The sequence below is a fragment of the Hermetia illucens genome, chromosome 4 (genome assembly GCF_905115235.1).
Source record: "Hermetia illucens chromosome 4, iHerIll2.2.curated.20191125, whole genome shotgun sequence".
NCBI classification, from domain to species: domain Eukaryota; kingdom Metazoa; phylum Arthropoda; class Insecta; order Diptera; family Stratiomyidae; genus Hermetia; species Hermetia illucens.
The window spans coordinates 39733452-39749595 of NC_051852.1; the positions used below are offsets into that span (position 1 = coordinate 39733452).

Consider the following 16144-nt stretch of genomic DNA (forward strand, 5'->3'; position numbering starts at 1 on the left):
ATCTTTCATATACCATACTGGAAGCTGAGCTAAAATGTTCGATACCGTAGCCGGTTGTTGCGACAGGTAACGAATTAGCTCTCTTTAACTTGTTATGCCAATTATTCAAAATTTAAACTGCTTTTCGAACAAAAAATATATTTTTTCCGTAAGTAAATCAACGCATGGTCCCGATCATGATCCCGATGTAAATCTACAGTTTTGAAGACAAAACTCGTTTTCAGAAACTATTAACTCAGAAAAAATCATGGTGAAACCCACTATATAAAAATCTTGGCCTTCAAATACACGCCTTTGCGACATCTGATACTAGAAAGTTTGGTAGAGATTTCGGTATTATTAACAAAACAGCGTCCGATTTACGTGACAAATGTCGATCGTATAATTTTCCACTAGAGAATTTCAGCTTAGCACTCATTATTTAAGGCAAACAAGAAAAGGTAATGGCTGATTGGCATTTCAATATTACTTTGAAAAACCACCAGCACTGTACTACTTTTTTATTTCTCGCATTTTTAGAATCCTCTCGCTTGAGTTGAATAAATTTCTCCAAGCAAAAGACAAAGTCGGAAAACCGGAAGCTAGGCGCTTTCAGGTATGAAAGGTTTTATGTATTTCTTTTATAAAGAGATTTGAGGGTGCATTTGTCCCATTAGTATGTGGCACGTAATATACGCATATATCATGTGAAAATATCCACTTTCAAGTGGCATTGACATTCAAAGTCTTGAATTTGCACAGAAGTGACAGCTTTGACCTATTATAACTTTGTTAGTAATAGTGCGATTTTCACCACCATTTGGTAGGATTATGCTCTATGATGTAGCCTACATTGCTGCAAAATTTCGTGATTCTAGGGTGAACTTAAGGGTGTCCTCCTGTCAATTACTAAAAATTGTAGTAATGTACTATTATTAACTTTATTTGAACAGGTATCGGTATGGAGGGTATTTCGGAGCCTAGGCACCATACAGTGACAGCCTCATGATTTTTTTCAGATTTTTCGGTTTGGTAGTTTCTGATAATGGGTTCGTTAAAGAAATGATCATTTTCAATCCCCTGCACTCCCCACGTTTCCAACAAATGGCAAAACCAAGTCCGGCTTCGAAAAGTAGTAATCGAGACCTTTCATTTGATACCCCACATGACTGTATTTGAAGAAGAAAAATGTACACCCCCCTTAAATTCGAAGTAAAATGATATAACTCACTATATGCGTGAGCGTTCATAGTTCCCATCTTTCTACCAAATTTATATTTATAATTTGGTGTGAACCGCTATAACCGTCTCCGAGAAAAATGCGTGTGACGGACAGACAGACAGTAAATCGATTTTAATAAGGTTTTGTGTTTACAGTGTTTTACTAGATGCCGGGAAGTAATACCAAATCCGAACAAGTTTTAGAAACGTGCACTTGCCCCATTATATCAAAAATTGATTTGCCGCGTATGCACTACTAATCCCATTTCCTTGAAAATATGTGTATCTATGTCCTGCTATTTTTGGCTAAATGAGTATTTTTGAATCCTTTTATGGTGACAAATGTCATGCGATGCCATGGGCTCAGTTTTCCTTTCCAATCTTCACATACATAATATAATCAATATGAATATCCCTAACATTTTTCGGAGTGGTATCTGCATTCCGAAGACAAATAAATGATCTGTTCTAAAAAATAGCTAGTCATCCCTTATTCCGTATAGAGATATCTCTAATTTACTACCCAATTACTGTGATAAAATTCTCTCCATTAGAACAATGAAATGCTATTCCGAAACTATTCCGTAGGTTTCATTTTCCGCAATTCTAATCACACAACCCGCATAGATAAAATTCCGACAATAATGCACACCAACCTCTACATCCTTATTTGACTTTGTGTCACAAATTAATGAATGCATAATCAACTCGTCGTTTACTGATAGGGTGATGACATTTTAAAGTCTACCTCATTCCAAAGTCATCCGTCCACTATTTTATAATAGTAGCCTCCTCGTCATTATCGTCCAGCGAAATTGCGTGCCGAAACACATTTCCGTCTTTGCCCATGCGCTAATGTTTATATATCACTACGCACCTCCGGGGGTATGTGGCCGATTTTGTCAAATTCATCCTACGACTTTGTCTGGCTAATATTTACGTTACCATGATTGCTTGCTTCAGTCAGTTTGGCTGTTGATGACACATTAGCTGAAGACAGTAGACGCTGCTATTATGGCAAATCAACATTTCCATATATGAGAGATAGAACAACAGTGAAAGGCGGGAACCCATCGGGGCACCATCGATGAAGCAACACCGCAGCAGCAGTTCCGCTCGGGCCAGTATAGTTGGAAGTATGTGTTGAGGCGTTGAGAACATTTCAGAATGAGCAGCTCATTTCAAAACTGGCGGGAACACTGTAGCCTACGCACCTATTTCCTCAATTGAAGCAATCCGTGGTTGTTACGTTTGTTTCGATTTTTATAAATTTCAACACTTTTCCGTTCAATTTAAGAGCTTCGGATATTATATTTGCTATAAACTGGTATTATTGCACATAAACCATTTCTACTCTATTTAAGGCTTAAAGTTTACCTAAACCTGCTGCAATTTATTTATATGAATTTATTTATGGATTTATTACAGACAATATTGCGCGCCTACATTCAAAAGTGATCTACTTGTAAACCTACGGGAACGCCACGACTTCGAGCTTATCTACCAACATTGTGAAGTGTCTCCAATAAGTGCTAAGTTGTTCATGCAACATAGATAACAAATTTAATAAATAATATGTGAATCGGAGCGGTCAGAGTGTAACGTATGTACACGATTTCGGAAAAGTCCATATTCGAATCTAGAACGCCCAATTTCTGCTAAAAGCCGGCAACCATCGACCTACGCATTCTACCCCACACTAAACCGCTGTATTCGCCTAATAATAGTCACATAAATTTGAACTCAATTCTTATGTACGTGTACCGTGAAATTAACAACTCCTCGGAACGTTTATTGACTTGAAACATTATCAAAATTATCGGCAAGTGCAGTGACTCCCTGTAATCTATTTTAGATCAGCCGTTTATCTTTTAGCGCGTCCTAAACTTCGTATGAAACGAGATTGTACTGAGTGGAATTAGCAATAGTGTTTCCGCCGAATACAGGATAAAAGCAACATAGGATACTAACAGTCTTAGTGTGTTGTGAACTGTGGACTTTGTGAACTGAAAGGACTGGACCCAATTTAGTGAAAATGTTTAGTCCGGACTATGAGAAACGCATTTTAAAACATTGCAGTCCAGTTGCGAGGAATTTGTATAATAGTTTCGAAGCGGCGAGTTCATCCACATCTTACGATCGATTTATACCTTGCAGGTGAGTAATCTAACGTTAATAGGTAAATGGTTAGATAGTTCGTGTGATTTCGCAGTTTAATATTTGGTCTATCAAAGTAGATTTCTCCAGTCGTTTTGCCATTTGGCGTCTTTCAGTAGAAGTCAACATATTATTAAATCACTCTGATGATACAGAAAGTAGTGCTTCAGTTTTGGCTCGGACTCGAAATCTGGTGTTTGCCAAGCATGTTCAGATTTGGTTTTGTCCTTGTATCCCTACAATGTGCTTCACAGTTGCCCCGCGTAGATAATACCTAAATAATTAACAAGTAGGAACAAAACCGTCACCAAAAGAGGAAGCTATGCGGAGACCCTACCGTCCACCAAAAAGTACCAGGAGCAGCCTGGTGAAAACCTGAGGGTGTAAAGGAATTTGTATTTCACTACAGATCTCTTTTTGGGTTCCTTAACACTATATGAAGTCGGCATTGCATTGTGTTTCCTCCTAGTCTGTCTATTTGGATTTTTCTATTTATTTATTAGGAAAAACTGCAAATCTACTTTTTTGGCACATCACGACTGTACAGTCAGAGAATCTCATTCCACATCACCACAAATCCAGATAGCTGGTTAGAGCACAAGGCTATCATACGGAAAGTCGCGGTTCAAATCTCACTGGTGGCAGTGCCGACACACTCTGCACTAGTCGTTCTCCACTCATTCTCTTATGATGAACTTTTTATAAACTTTGGTGGCGACCACGCCGTCCTGAAAGGCACACATGAACACATGAATCAAAGAGCTCCCCAGCACACAGCCATCTGTTCGAAAAATGCAAATCAACAAATGCCTGCCAAATACAATTCACGTGTTTACCGTGCATTGCCTTCGACTTCCATTCATCGATCTACTCTTGGTTCGACTTCACCCCACTCAGAGGATTGAAGTTAAGTGGAGTCAGTCCACAGTCTTCCTTACAGACAGCCGCATTCAAGGGACTCACCTGCTCTTTGTTGTAAAAATAAGCGCGCAGTGAGTCGACTTGTCGGTGATGTTGTGCCGCCACGTCAATCACGCCCCTACCGCCGATGTCACGAGGCAGGTTCATCCGCTTCACCGCAGACTTTGGACATAGTTGTCCGTATCCGCAGCTGAACGTTTTCAAGATCGTTCTTCGTCCACGGAAATATTCCGAACGCATAAGCCAGTGAAGCGAATACATTCAACGTGCTTCTTTTATTCTTCCCCGAGAGATGCGATTTCAGCACCAGCTTTACACGTCGCAGGAATTCGAATAGCAGAGCATCCTTCAGATCACCAACTCGAGCATGGGTTCCTTGCAAAATTCCTAGGTATTTGTAGAAGTCTGTCTTGGTCATAGCTTCGATGTGGAGGTCACCAATGCTATGTCCGGCATGCGCCTCGTGATGACCTTTGCGGATAACTTGGATTCGACACTTGTCTAATCCAAACTCATCCGAAAATCACGGCTAAACATGTCTATTATTCGCAACAGACTTCAAAGATATATCACTCATTCTGAGCAACTCGCTGTCCCTGACACTGAGACTCATCCTATCAGTTTTATTGGGGTAGTCGTCAGAAACGTCATTTTCTTTAGATGTAGTCGTAGATCGTGCTTCAAGAAACTGATCAGTTTAAAGCCCTGGAAAAATACCGCATCGAACAGTATGTAGAGAGCTGAACATAGGATGCAGCACGTGATAGTGCATATAACAAAAAGGAAGATTAATAACGAACTGGCGCTTCCTTAATGGACGCCTAAAGTACCTGCTAAATTCCTAGTTCTGAACTCTGCCCTTTACGTCGCGGTACGCCTGGGTTAAATCCCAATGGAATGGTTACTCTGCCACTAATCGGGCTAAATAATTTTTAACGACTTTGCTAATGTAATAATGTGCTCCAAAATCTCCGTAGTATAAGGATGATAACCGAATCTGATACTAATTTAAATAATCTGCAAAACTGCCTTTTTTCTCCCATATTGAAACTATAATGACTTATGGAATTTGTCGATAGACAAACCACTGTCCTGAAGACGCCCAAAAGGAAGAGGTTTTTGGGACAGAAACCTAAAAAGTTGTCTAAATTGGCTACCGAGGTCCGCCAACAAATATTGAAACTCCACCGAAGTATTCGGGCGACACGCACTTGTTTGTCTGTTTGCTAGCCAGACTCGTGAAAATGTGGTATATTAACTGAGAGGAAATTTCCACTCAACAGTTTCTCACTTCTCAAACTCACAGTTTCTATCCCCGATTCTCGCGGATCATGTGGCTATAGATTTTGAAATGGCAGTAAAAGTTAAATATTCAGGCGTCCCCAGACATTTCCAGATCCCCATATATTTAGTGTAATATTTTTTCAAGCCCTCGAAGTCCTTCTTGCCGAAAACTACAATAATTTGGAACAGTCTTTATTCTTCCGCAATTCAAAGCGAACCGAATCTTCAGGAAGTTTCACGTAGGACAATATCTGGATCTTATTAGCCTTGGTGTTAACGGAAGGTGACGCCTTTTATTTGATATTAATAATACTTGTTGGGGCAACAATCCATGTTTAATCAGGGCCTTGAAGTGTGTTAGAGGAGATCGTACCGGTACACTACAGTGCACAGTAGGTGTGGTCAGCATTGTGCTCGCTCGAAATTATTGCCCTGGTTTGATTCAGGTACTCATTCGCAGCTGATTCGACTGGTATCTGACATCCAAAGACGATAACAAATCCTTCTGCCGCCAGTGCGATTTGAATCGCGACATTCCGCTACTACAGCCCAGCGCTCCAACCACTTGAGCCATTCGGATACTTTTGGTTATCTTTCTTTGATTACTTGCAACTGTAAAAACAAATCAGTTTCTTCCAACTGGAGGACCATTATTAATTCCCGTCAAGCCTCTGTACCTTTCGAAGCATTGATTATCTTCACTTTGTTAACGGTTATTACTTGCTCAAGCGGATGTCAAGCTGCACTCAAAGGACAAAATATATAACCCATTAGGATGACTTCTTTAAATGCGTCCTGAGCTTATCCCTGACATGTAGACCAAATTGCTCTAAAAGTCACCATTGCTTACGGAAATAGTGAATGAGCAAGGTCGTTTGATATACAGGATCACAATGATGAACGGCTGATGCTAAGACGCGATGGACTCAAAGGGGAAGATTTTGCTCTCAGTTACGATAAGAAAATGACGCGCCTCAAATGAAAATATAATCGAGTGGTGTCTACCACTTTAAAATGAGAGAAGGGGAAATAATCATCTAAAAGACTATCTATTTGCCAGGTTATCAATGTCGGAAAGATTGAGGAAATGTGTATCGAGTAGTCAGAAGGCATCTCCTTCGATATTAGGTGGACCTGTTTTTGACGCATAGACGATCAAGAAATTGGTCATACGATCATTTCATTTTCAACGTAGTTGCAGGAACTTTCAGAAACGGCGATTCCGAGATCGTATTGAATTTGAAGGCCACCAGAATAGGGCAAGCTGTAGCCATTTTTCGTCGCGTTCATGTTCTATACAGCAATTGTTGGCAATATCCCATTGACTTTTGCAGAGCGCAAGTATCGATACGTCTTTTCTGAAAGGCTGTCAAAAATTCCTCCATCTTACTGGATAGACTACCAATGTTATGCGTTCAGACACGCATTTATCTGACTATCATGATTTGGGCTAGTTTGCTTACGTTTTGACGCTGTCCAGCTACCTTAAATTTACTGCATCCTAAGACATAGTGTACATAGAAGGTAGTATCACAGCAAAATAGAGGAAAATCCAACATACTTGATGCATATACGCTAGGAACTACGTACAAATGGAATCGTCATTCACCTTTACATTTCTGCTTCCAGTGTTCTTGTTCCTTCAGTGCTGACTTAGTATTACAGACGTTAATCCCGTATTGTTCACAAATACCTTATCTGGTTCTAACATGCATTATTCTAATTAAGCGTTCACTGAATTCAAAGAGATTGAGTATAAAAAAACATTTTGCATTAACATAAAATGTGTGTGTTCTGACTGTGCCAAACACCAGAGATCTAACTCATTGTAACTGTTAATGGCGATCATTGAATGCTGTAGTTTTAATTAAACTTCAAGAAATCATTTTTACCTAAACTCAGTTAAATTTTTCTTATTGTTTCTCTGTACCTTAATGAGCACTCAAATCATTTTCACTTAATTAAAGCAATTCGCGCTTCTCCTGAGCTGGTATTGCGCATGCGAGATCAGAAGATATTTCTACGAAAATGAAGTTGCTTTCCTTATGATAAAAAGTTTTCTTTGCTTCCGATCTTCACGCTTATGCTTCAAACGTACGCATGCAGTCTTATGTTTCTTCTAAACTCCAGAAGTAACCATCTCTAATGCTTATTCAAAGCGATAATTACATACATACAAGTGCACATATTTCCCGCCACTGCTGAGCACGAGCAAAAAATTTTAGCTACAGGAACTATGCTTCGATTCGTAAACTTCAAAACAAGCACTATGTCTTCCAAATTGTATAATTCCCGTATATAATTTACAGTAGCCAGATATATGCTAGATATGAAACGCTAATTACCTGAAAGAAGCCTACAAAAACCCTGAATTGGCGGACATAAAACGGCCATTGTCCATCATCCAGTGTTTCAGCTAAAACATGAGAATAGTTTCGAGTCTTACTGAATTAACCTATTAGTCATAAAAATCAGTTTAATCCAACGTTAAATTCATCTACTATTCAGAGTTGGCCCATAAAATGTATATCATTTTCACAGCGTTACGTGAATTCTCATTGTCTGAGTCTAAGAAATTAGTGGCGTTTCACAATGCTGCCAGTCTGGACTTCAATTTGGTACTTTTTTCAGGAAGGCGGCTTATATGTCTACCACACACACAAAGGGGGTCATAGAATAAGCCATAGAAATTAATTCCATGGAGAAGTGCCTTGTTTTCTTGTTAGCAATTAATTAGACTTCCCATCATATAAGAAAGCAGAGACCTTGGATTCGGTTGTTAGCGTATTTTCTTTTCCCATGCAATTTAAGAATTTGTTGTCGGGCAATCTGCATTTTTACTCTACAGGAATCTTGCTGGAAATAAGCATGATTACCATCCAGCTTACAAGAGCTTCCAAGCAAAACGAAGGCTAATTTTCAAGAAGTAAGCGTGCTTTCCAATAATATTAGGACTTTTCCTGTCGATGTGTGCAGCATGGCCATGGGCGATATAAACTTCAGTATCCTGGGTTTGATACCATGATGCAACTTCGAAGGATGCTTCTCTGCTACCACAACGACTCTGTCCTGTAAATTAACATCCAATGTCGAATTAATGCTGACAGTATCTATAGGGCAATCGCCTGCGTCCTGCGGTTATCAATAAAGATGAACAGTTCACCAACACGGTTCTAAATCGTTTCTCCTCAGATAAAGCTCCACCCATGTCACAAATCACACTTCCAAACAATCAAGAACCCAAGGAGGAGATTTTTGCTTTTAAAATTAAATAAACCCGACCGTGATTTCTCATAAAGAGTGGAAAAGGAGCAATTGTTAAGCCGCCAAAAAGGAAATTATTATGTATCAAAGTTTTAACAATAAGGGTATAATTCTGCCAAGGCAATCACCATGATAAATCGGAAACGCATGAGATAACATCTTGATCATCTAACGAGAGCATATTGTGTGATGTTTAGCACTTCATGGAGTATATTCAAAAAGTGCACGAAATCTAGGTTTCGCTACACCAATTGTTTCAAAAGAGTTTTCAGCAACATTAGCAAGTATTACATCCGGTAAGTCCTACACAGAAAAGATGTTCCACAAAAGCTTTTAGTTGTCATTTTATTGGCATACCATATAACATACAAGTGTGGCGAATGACCAAATTTCTTTCTAATATTACTGCCTACTTGTATTTGCAAACTTCATTTCATGATCATCCCATTAACTCGAATCCTCTTTACTTCGATTCTTGGTTTGAAGGGTATGCATGCACGGCATATTGATGACGGCACAGTTTTCAACCAAATAAGAGGCATGGGTCAGTGCACCGTACAGTTGAAAAACATGTCTTTTTGGTACTATAGCTGCCATAAGTACCTTTACTTTCTTAATATTCAAGTACATTTCGTTCAGTCAACCCGGTGGGATGCTGTACCAATGCACTCGAGGAGGGCGATCAGGATCACAAAAGCAAATTGAAGCAATCCAACTCTCTTTGTCTTGACGTCCTCGGAACGTCCCACACAACGACGAAATCTATGAAAGATACCTTAACCGTCAGGTTGTGGATAAAATGCGGCTCAATAGGTTGTGGTGGGCGGGTCACTTAATCCGTATCGATAAGGATGATTCAGCCTCTAGAAGTCTAGAATGGTAATATCTATGCTAGAAAAAGAACACGAGGCAGACCCTGCCTGAGACGGATCGCTGGCGTAGGCCAGAACGCCAGACAGTTGATGATAATGATGATCACTTTATGTACAATAGATGAAGCGTCTTTTTCGAAATCTATTACAAACAAGTCGAGAAACCGGAAGCTTGACGCTTCAGGTATAAAAGGTTTTGTGTTTCCCTATATGAGGAGCATAACGTAGTTCTCCATTGGCTTATAGCATTGACCCGAGATATTTAAATCGCTCAGTTCTGGGCAGGTTACCACCATTGCCAGAACTCAGCGATTTAAATATCTGGAGGGGCAGATTACTGCCATTGAAAGAACTGAGCGATTTAAATGTTTCGAGTCAATGCTACCAGCCAATGGAGAATTGCGTAATGAAATGTTTCAAGCATTAACGCCACCTGGATGAATTGGCATTCTGCAACTAGTGTTCTTTGTGATCGACGTATCAGCGCACGTCCCAAATCTAAAATTTACTGCAATGTCGTCCGGCTGCCGCTCTCTATAGTTTGAGTGTTGACTATAAAGGACAATGAACGGCGTCTTGCGGTAATGGGGACGAAGATGTTGCATTGCACTGGTGGCGTGACACGTTTTGATCACGTCTGAAATGAGAATATCCGCGATCGATATGGGTTTGCACCGATCGTGGAAAAACTGCAAGAGAGGCGTTTTCGATGGTGTGGTCACATAATTCACGCTAACGAGAATTCAACAACCAGTATTGGTCAGAAAATCGAAGTCAATGGTAAGCAACCAAAAAGCCGGCCAAAACAATGGTGGCATGATACACTGGATGGGGATTTGAAGGTCTCGCGATTACATCCTAATCAGGCATTTGATAAAATAAAATGACGAAACCGATCACGACGAGCCGACCCCGCTTGTGAACTGAAGGCTGAAGAAAAAGAAGAAGATGTGAGGAGCGATGAGCCTGACAGTTCCGTGTCACATAGTTAAAAATTCTATTGGCATCTATTTTTTAGAAAGTAATTTAAATAAATCATTTGATGGAAAGCCCTGTATTGAAATAGTCAACCTTATACGCTTCACATTTAATATTATTAGCAAATGCCAACAATTTAACCAACATCAAATATAAATAAGTCGGAATACCGGAAGCTCGCGCTTCGGGTATAAAGGTTTTGTGTTCATCTTATCTAAGAAATTTCAACGCACATTTTTCTATCCGTATATAGCTACAAACCCAACATATTCCTTCATATTTTTCCAAACTACGAGACATACGTACATATTACAGCCATAGATATTACCCTCTCCCTAAACAAACAAACTGCCTATTTCCGAATACTGTACACATATATGCACGTATATAAATTTATCGTACCCATATTTCCGATTTACGTCTTATATCTATCTGAATTAGGCACTACCCGCAAAGTTCATTAGCACGCATATATTATATACCTACATACACACATGTCTGGTTGACAAATAACTAAAAAACTAAAACAAAATAATTCTCTGGGACCCAATTCATAAGAATTCATTTCGTTGTGGTATTGACGAATTGATATGTGATGATGACGTCATGCGGGTTGTAGAGTGCACGAAATTCACAAAAAATTGTAAAGTTTCACCCCCTATAACTTTGTTAATAATATAATAGTTGGATTTTCTTCAAACTTGACCAAACTGTGCATTATATTGATTATATTGATGATTATATTGATTACACGCATGCCAACTTTTGTACTTCTGGAATGAACATAAGGGGAGTGCCGGGTGAATTTCTAAAATGTGGCAATATACTATTATTAGCTTTATTTGTGCATATATCGGAACCGGATATATTTTGAGGCCTAGATTTTATAGAGATGCACTACTGTGATTTTTTTCAGATTTTTTGGTTGGATAGGTTCTGAGAACGAGACCTGTTACACTTTTTGGGGGTCATATTTTGAGCCCTCACTCGCTTATGTTTCAGTCAATATCAAATATTGAAACAGTACTAATTGAGACCTTTCGTTTGGTACCCCACATGGCTACATTCTGTGAAAAAAAAATGTGGACCCTCCTTTCACTTGTATGGGGAGCCCCTCTTAAATTTAACGCAAGATGGCGCCACTTATTGCATGTAAAGGGAACACCAGATTACATACTCTCACTAAGTTTTGTGATAATCGGTCTAGCCGTTTAAAAAGGGCTAGGGAGAATTAGATTCTTCTTGAATGGAATTTTAATATTTCACTCGAATGTCAATTAATAATAATAATAATCGTTGGCGCAACAATCCATGTTGGATCAGGGCCTTGAAGTGTGTTAGAGCACTTCATTCAAGACCGTAACGGTACACTAGGAGGCAATGTGGTCAGCATTGCGCTCGCCCGAGATTATTACCCTGATTTGACTCAGGTACTCATTCACAGCTGAGTTGACTGGTATCCGACGGCAAATCACGATACAAATCCCACTGCCACCAGTGAGATTTGAACCGTGACCCTCCGTACGACAGCCTTGCGCTCTAACCACTCAGCTATCCGGACACATCGAATGTCAATTATTTTCGTTAATTATGACGTCAGCATCTTATTTGTATGGCTTAAAATGCTGTTAATTAGCACGAAATTGATAAGTTTGAACTGCTATAACTTTCCCAATAATAGTTGGATTTTCATGAAACTTGGCTGTCCTCTATGTCGGTGCAAAATTTAGTACACTTAGGATGAACTTAAGGGGAGTTTTTTAGTCAATTTCTAAAAGTTGATAATATACTATTAGTAAATTTTTTGAGCAGATACCGGAATAGAACTTCTTTCGAAGATTAGATTTCACATAAGTGTTTTACACAAAATCTTAAAAAGGGCTGCAGATAAGTAGATTCTTCATAAATGCGACTTTAATATTTCACGCAAATGTCAATTATTCCGGGTAATTATAACGTCAGCATCTGATTTGCATGGCTTTGGAAGCGGTAAAATCGCGCGAAATTGCTAAGTTTGAACTGCTATAACTTTGTCGTTAATTGCCTGATTTTGAAATTTTGCATATATATACGAAATATTGTCCTCTATGCTGGGACAAAATTCGGAAGTCCTAGGATGAATTTAAGGAGGTTTTTCAGTAAATTTCTAAAAAGTAGTAATATACTATTAGTAAGTTTATTTGAGCAGATATCGGAATGGGACATATTTTGAGGCCTAGATTTCATCTAGGCGCATCACTTCGATTTTTCCCGGATTTTTAGGTTGGGTAGTTTCCGAAAATGAGTCCTGTCTCACTTCAAGTGCGTACATTTTGACTCCTTGCTCACGCACTTTGCAATTTTTGCCAAAGCTAAGGTCAGTTTCGGAAAGCACAAATCGAGATCTTTCATTTGATACCCTACGCAACCATATCCGGTGAAAAAAAATGTTTGAATCCCCCCTTTGCATGTATGGGGAGCCTCCCTTTAAACTCCACCTAAATTTATGCCACTCATTGTATGCGTGGGATTTCACAGTTCCCATCTGTCCACCAAATTTCGTTCGGATCGGTTTAGTCGTTTTGGAGAAAAATGCGTGTGACAGACAGACAGACATTGAATCGATTTTAATAAGGTTTTGTTTTACACAAAACCTTAAAAAAGGGTTTTATTCATATTAGGATTCATGTATCTAAAAGTTTTAAGTTATTATTTAAAACTTAAACTCAATTCTATGAAAATTGAAAAGGCTTCCGGTTCATCCGACCCGAAAAACATAGTTTCATGGAAAGCGCGTTCAAAGTTTGAAGAAGTAGATAGAATTGATGCCTGTAATAGTCGTAATAATTGTTCTTCCAAAATATAATTACTATTCCCCTTCATCCTCTAATTCTCGGGTACTTTTCAACGCATTGTCCGTTCACCCACATCCAAAATAGATACCACGGAAAAATATCCCTAAATCCTCAGAATGGATTTCTCGATGTGCGTTTTTGAGTGTACTCTTTCTTTCTAGTATGCTTGAATTCTATTTAGATTTCTCAGATGTGGAATAGTTAGTTGCAATGCGATAAAACATCTATCAATAATATACAGACTATGACATTGCCGCAGTTGAATCCTAGTGCAAAAGAAGCTTAGTAGAACATCTTAGAAGATAAGAAGCGAGCATGTCTTCCATCCACGTTTCACATACATAACAACCCAAAAAAATACAAACCTATTGGTAGCTGGCGGAAGATAGACTGTCAGACTTTAACTTTCCAGTAATGTTAACCAATAATAAAAAGATAAGGTATATAGGTTGGGAGATCTGTATGCCAGGAAAATTACTGATATCTGGAGGAATCTTGGAAAAAGCTTTAAACGCTTATATCTCCCTTAATATTGAGAATTTCGAGAAAAGGAGCGAAATTCGTAATCACTGGTGATGGGGGACGGTCTGAGCAGCAAAGTGGTTTATAAGTTGGGGGGGTCTAGGTGCGGTCGTTTTGTGGTCGTTTTCTGAGAAACACTGGGATTCATTATTACTGGCGTCTATGACGCTGAGCAGATAAGCAAACTACGAGCTGGGGTCATCCGTGGGATCTATAGAGACACTTTTCTACACATAAAACAGTATATATATTATATTTCTTTAAAGTAATGTAACTCTAGGAGAGAAAATAGGATTAGAATATCTCGACCTGTTGGGAATCTATGTTGAAAATTAGATTAAATTTACAATTTTATTTTATTTTTTTATGTTGCGGTCAAAGAACACGTCCCAGGGCGAAAAACCTCCTAATGTCCACGATGGAGTACAAATCATAGCAAACACCTGCTGAACCAAACTAACAGTTCTGCTACTAAATCCAATCTCCATGTCCGCGTAATGATCGCTGGAACGAAAAACTACAGTTGGAAGATGCAGGAGAGGCTGCTCTGCCATTTAAAAACAAAACAAACTGGTCCTCCATGATGGGGTTTTCTGTCCTGCCCCAGAAAACTAACTGCTACGAAGCCACGAAAGGAACCTCAGACTGGCTGGGACATCGAATAATGAGCCCGGCAAAGAAAAAAGACTTTTGGATAACTACTCGTATTATGTCGCTTGCATAGGTTCTTACCTGTAGTTAGTCTACGAATGTACTGCGTTCAATGGAAAGTCCATTGCCCAAATCCAAAGTGATATTAATGTTATGGAAATACTGAAGCTTCCAAAATGTCTTGCCAACACACAACTTGTTAACCTTCATACTTTCATGAAGGAAAGTATATTTCCACGAAAACTGTGAATCAAGGTGTGCCGTTTTGTTGATTATGAGCTTTTCTACAGTGAATAATTCCTCATCTGCAAGAAGAATATTTCCCTGTGACAAAGCTGCGCGGCGAGTCGTGGACATTTCAATAATTTATTGGTTTTAACTTTGAAATCGATTGCTCCGCAACCTACGCCATAGTATTGCTGGCAACCTATGCCATAAGATTGCTTGATTCCTAGGTAATGTTACAGTTTCTGCACATATGAACGCTACGCAATGAACCACCACGATGCCAGTCGAGCTTCTTAAAATCTTTTATGATTTCGGAAATGTTGGCCAATGAAAGCCAAGTAAATTCGTCATATCGAAGTTTGAAATATAGTATGAAATATTCAATAGATAAATCAAAATATTGCTAATTTGGGAAGCATATCTGACTCATAAAAATGGCAATATAAGACTGGGAGCAACAATAGAATACTAGCAGATGCTACAAGAAGAGTCTTTAAGATCTACTTCAAAACAACTCGAAGAAATTCAAGTGGGATTAATCCTAGCAGCCCTCTACTGTTACTGAAGCCTTTAAAATTTTGAAGAATTTTCCCTCTTAGGATACTCACGGAAATCGTCTAAACATTGTATACACAGGAATCGAACTGATAACATTTAGAATCGTGAGACGCCTTGTTTCATAAAAAGGAGATATCACACAGTGTAGCAATTATAGAGGTATCACGTTGCAGAATACCATTTATAAGATATTCTCTGCTATCTTGCTAGGTCGGATAGCCCCATATGCTCAGAACATCATTGGCCCATACCAAAGAAGCTTCACTCCAGACAAATCCGCAGCAGGTCAGATTTTCTCTCTGCGGCAATCAAGCACGGTAAAATTGTACACGGTCATGAGAAAAGTTGGTGTCCCGACGAAATTGATAAAACTAACTAGGCTGACTCTGACCAATGTGCGAGGCCAGGATCACTCTCAAGACCATTCGACATGCCCTTTCATGCGTCCTCTTTAACCTGGCCCTCGAGAAAGTGATCCGTGATGCTGAGGTAAATGCAAGAGGTACGATCCTCTTTAAGTCCACCCAACTACTGGGCTATGCTGAGGATATCGACATCATGGGGAGAACCACCCGAGACGTACAAACTGCCTTCATTCAGATTGAGCAGGCGGCGCGAGAACTTGGGTTGCACATCAATGAAGGCAAGACAAAATATATGGTGGCAACGTCAGCA

The 16144-nt window shown here is 39.2% G+C and overlaps 1 protein-coding gene across 4 annotated transcripts in view; it reads left to right on the forward strand.

Moving 5' to 3' along the window:
* LOC119653598 (fizzy-related protein homolog) overlaps positions 1-16144 on the forward strand; it is a 136181-nt gene that overhangs the window by 17513 nt on the left and 102524 nt on the right. Inside the window, exons 1-2 of one of the 4 annotated variants that reach the window (XM_038058349.1) lie at positions 2244-2336; positions 2629-3357. In XM_038058349.1, coding sequence (XP_037914277.1) covers positions 3236-3357 — 122 coding nt within the window. In that variant the 5' untranslated portion in view covers positions 2244-2336; positions 2629-3235. The other 3 variants (XM_038058348.1, XM_038058350.1, XM_038058347.1) reach the window with 3 other exon arrangements.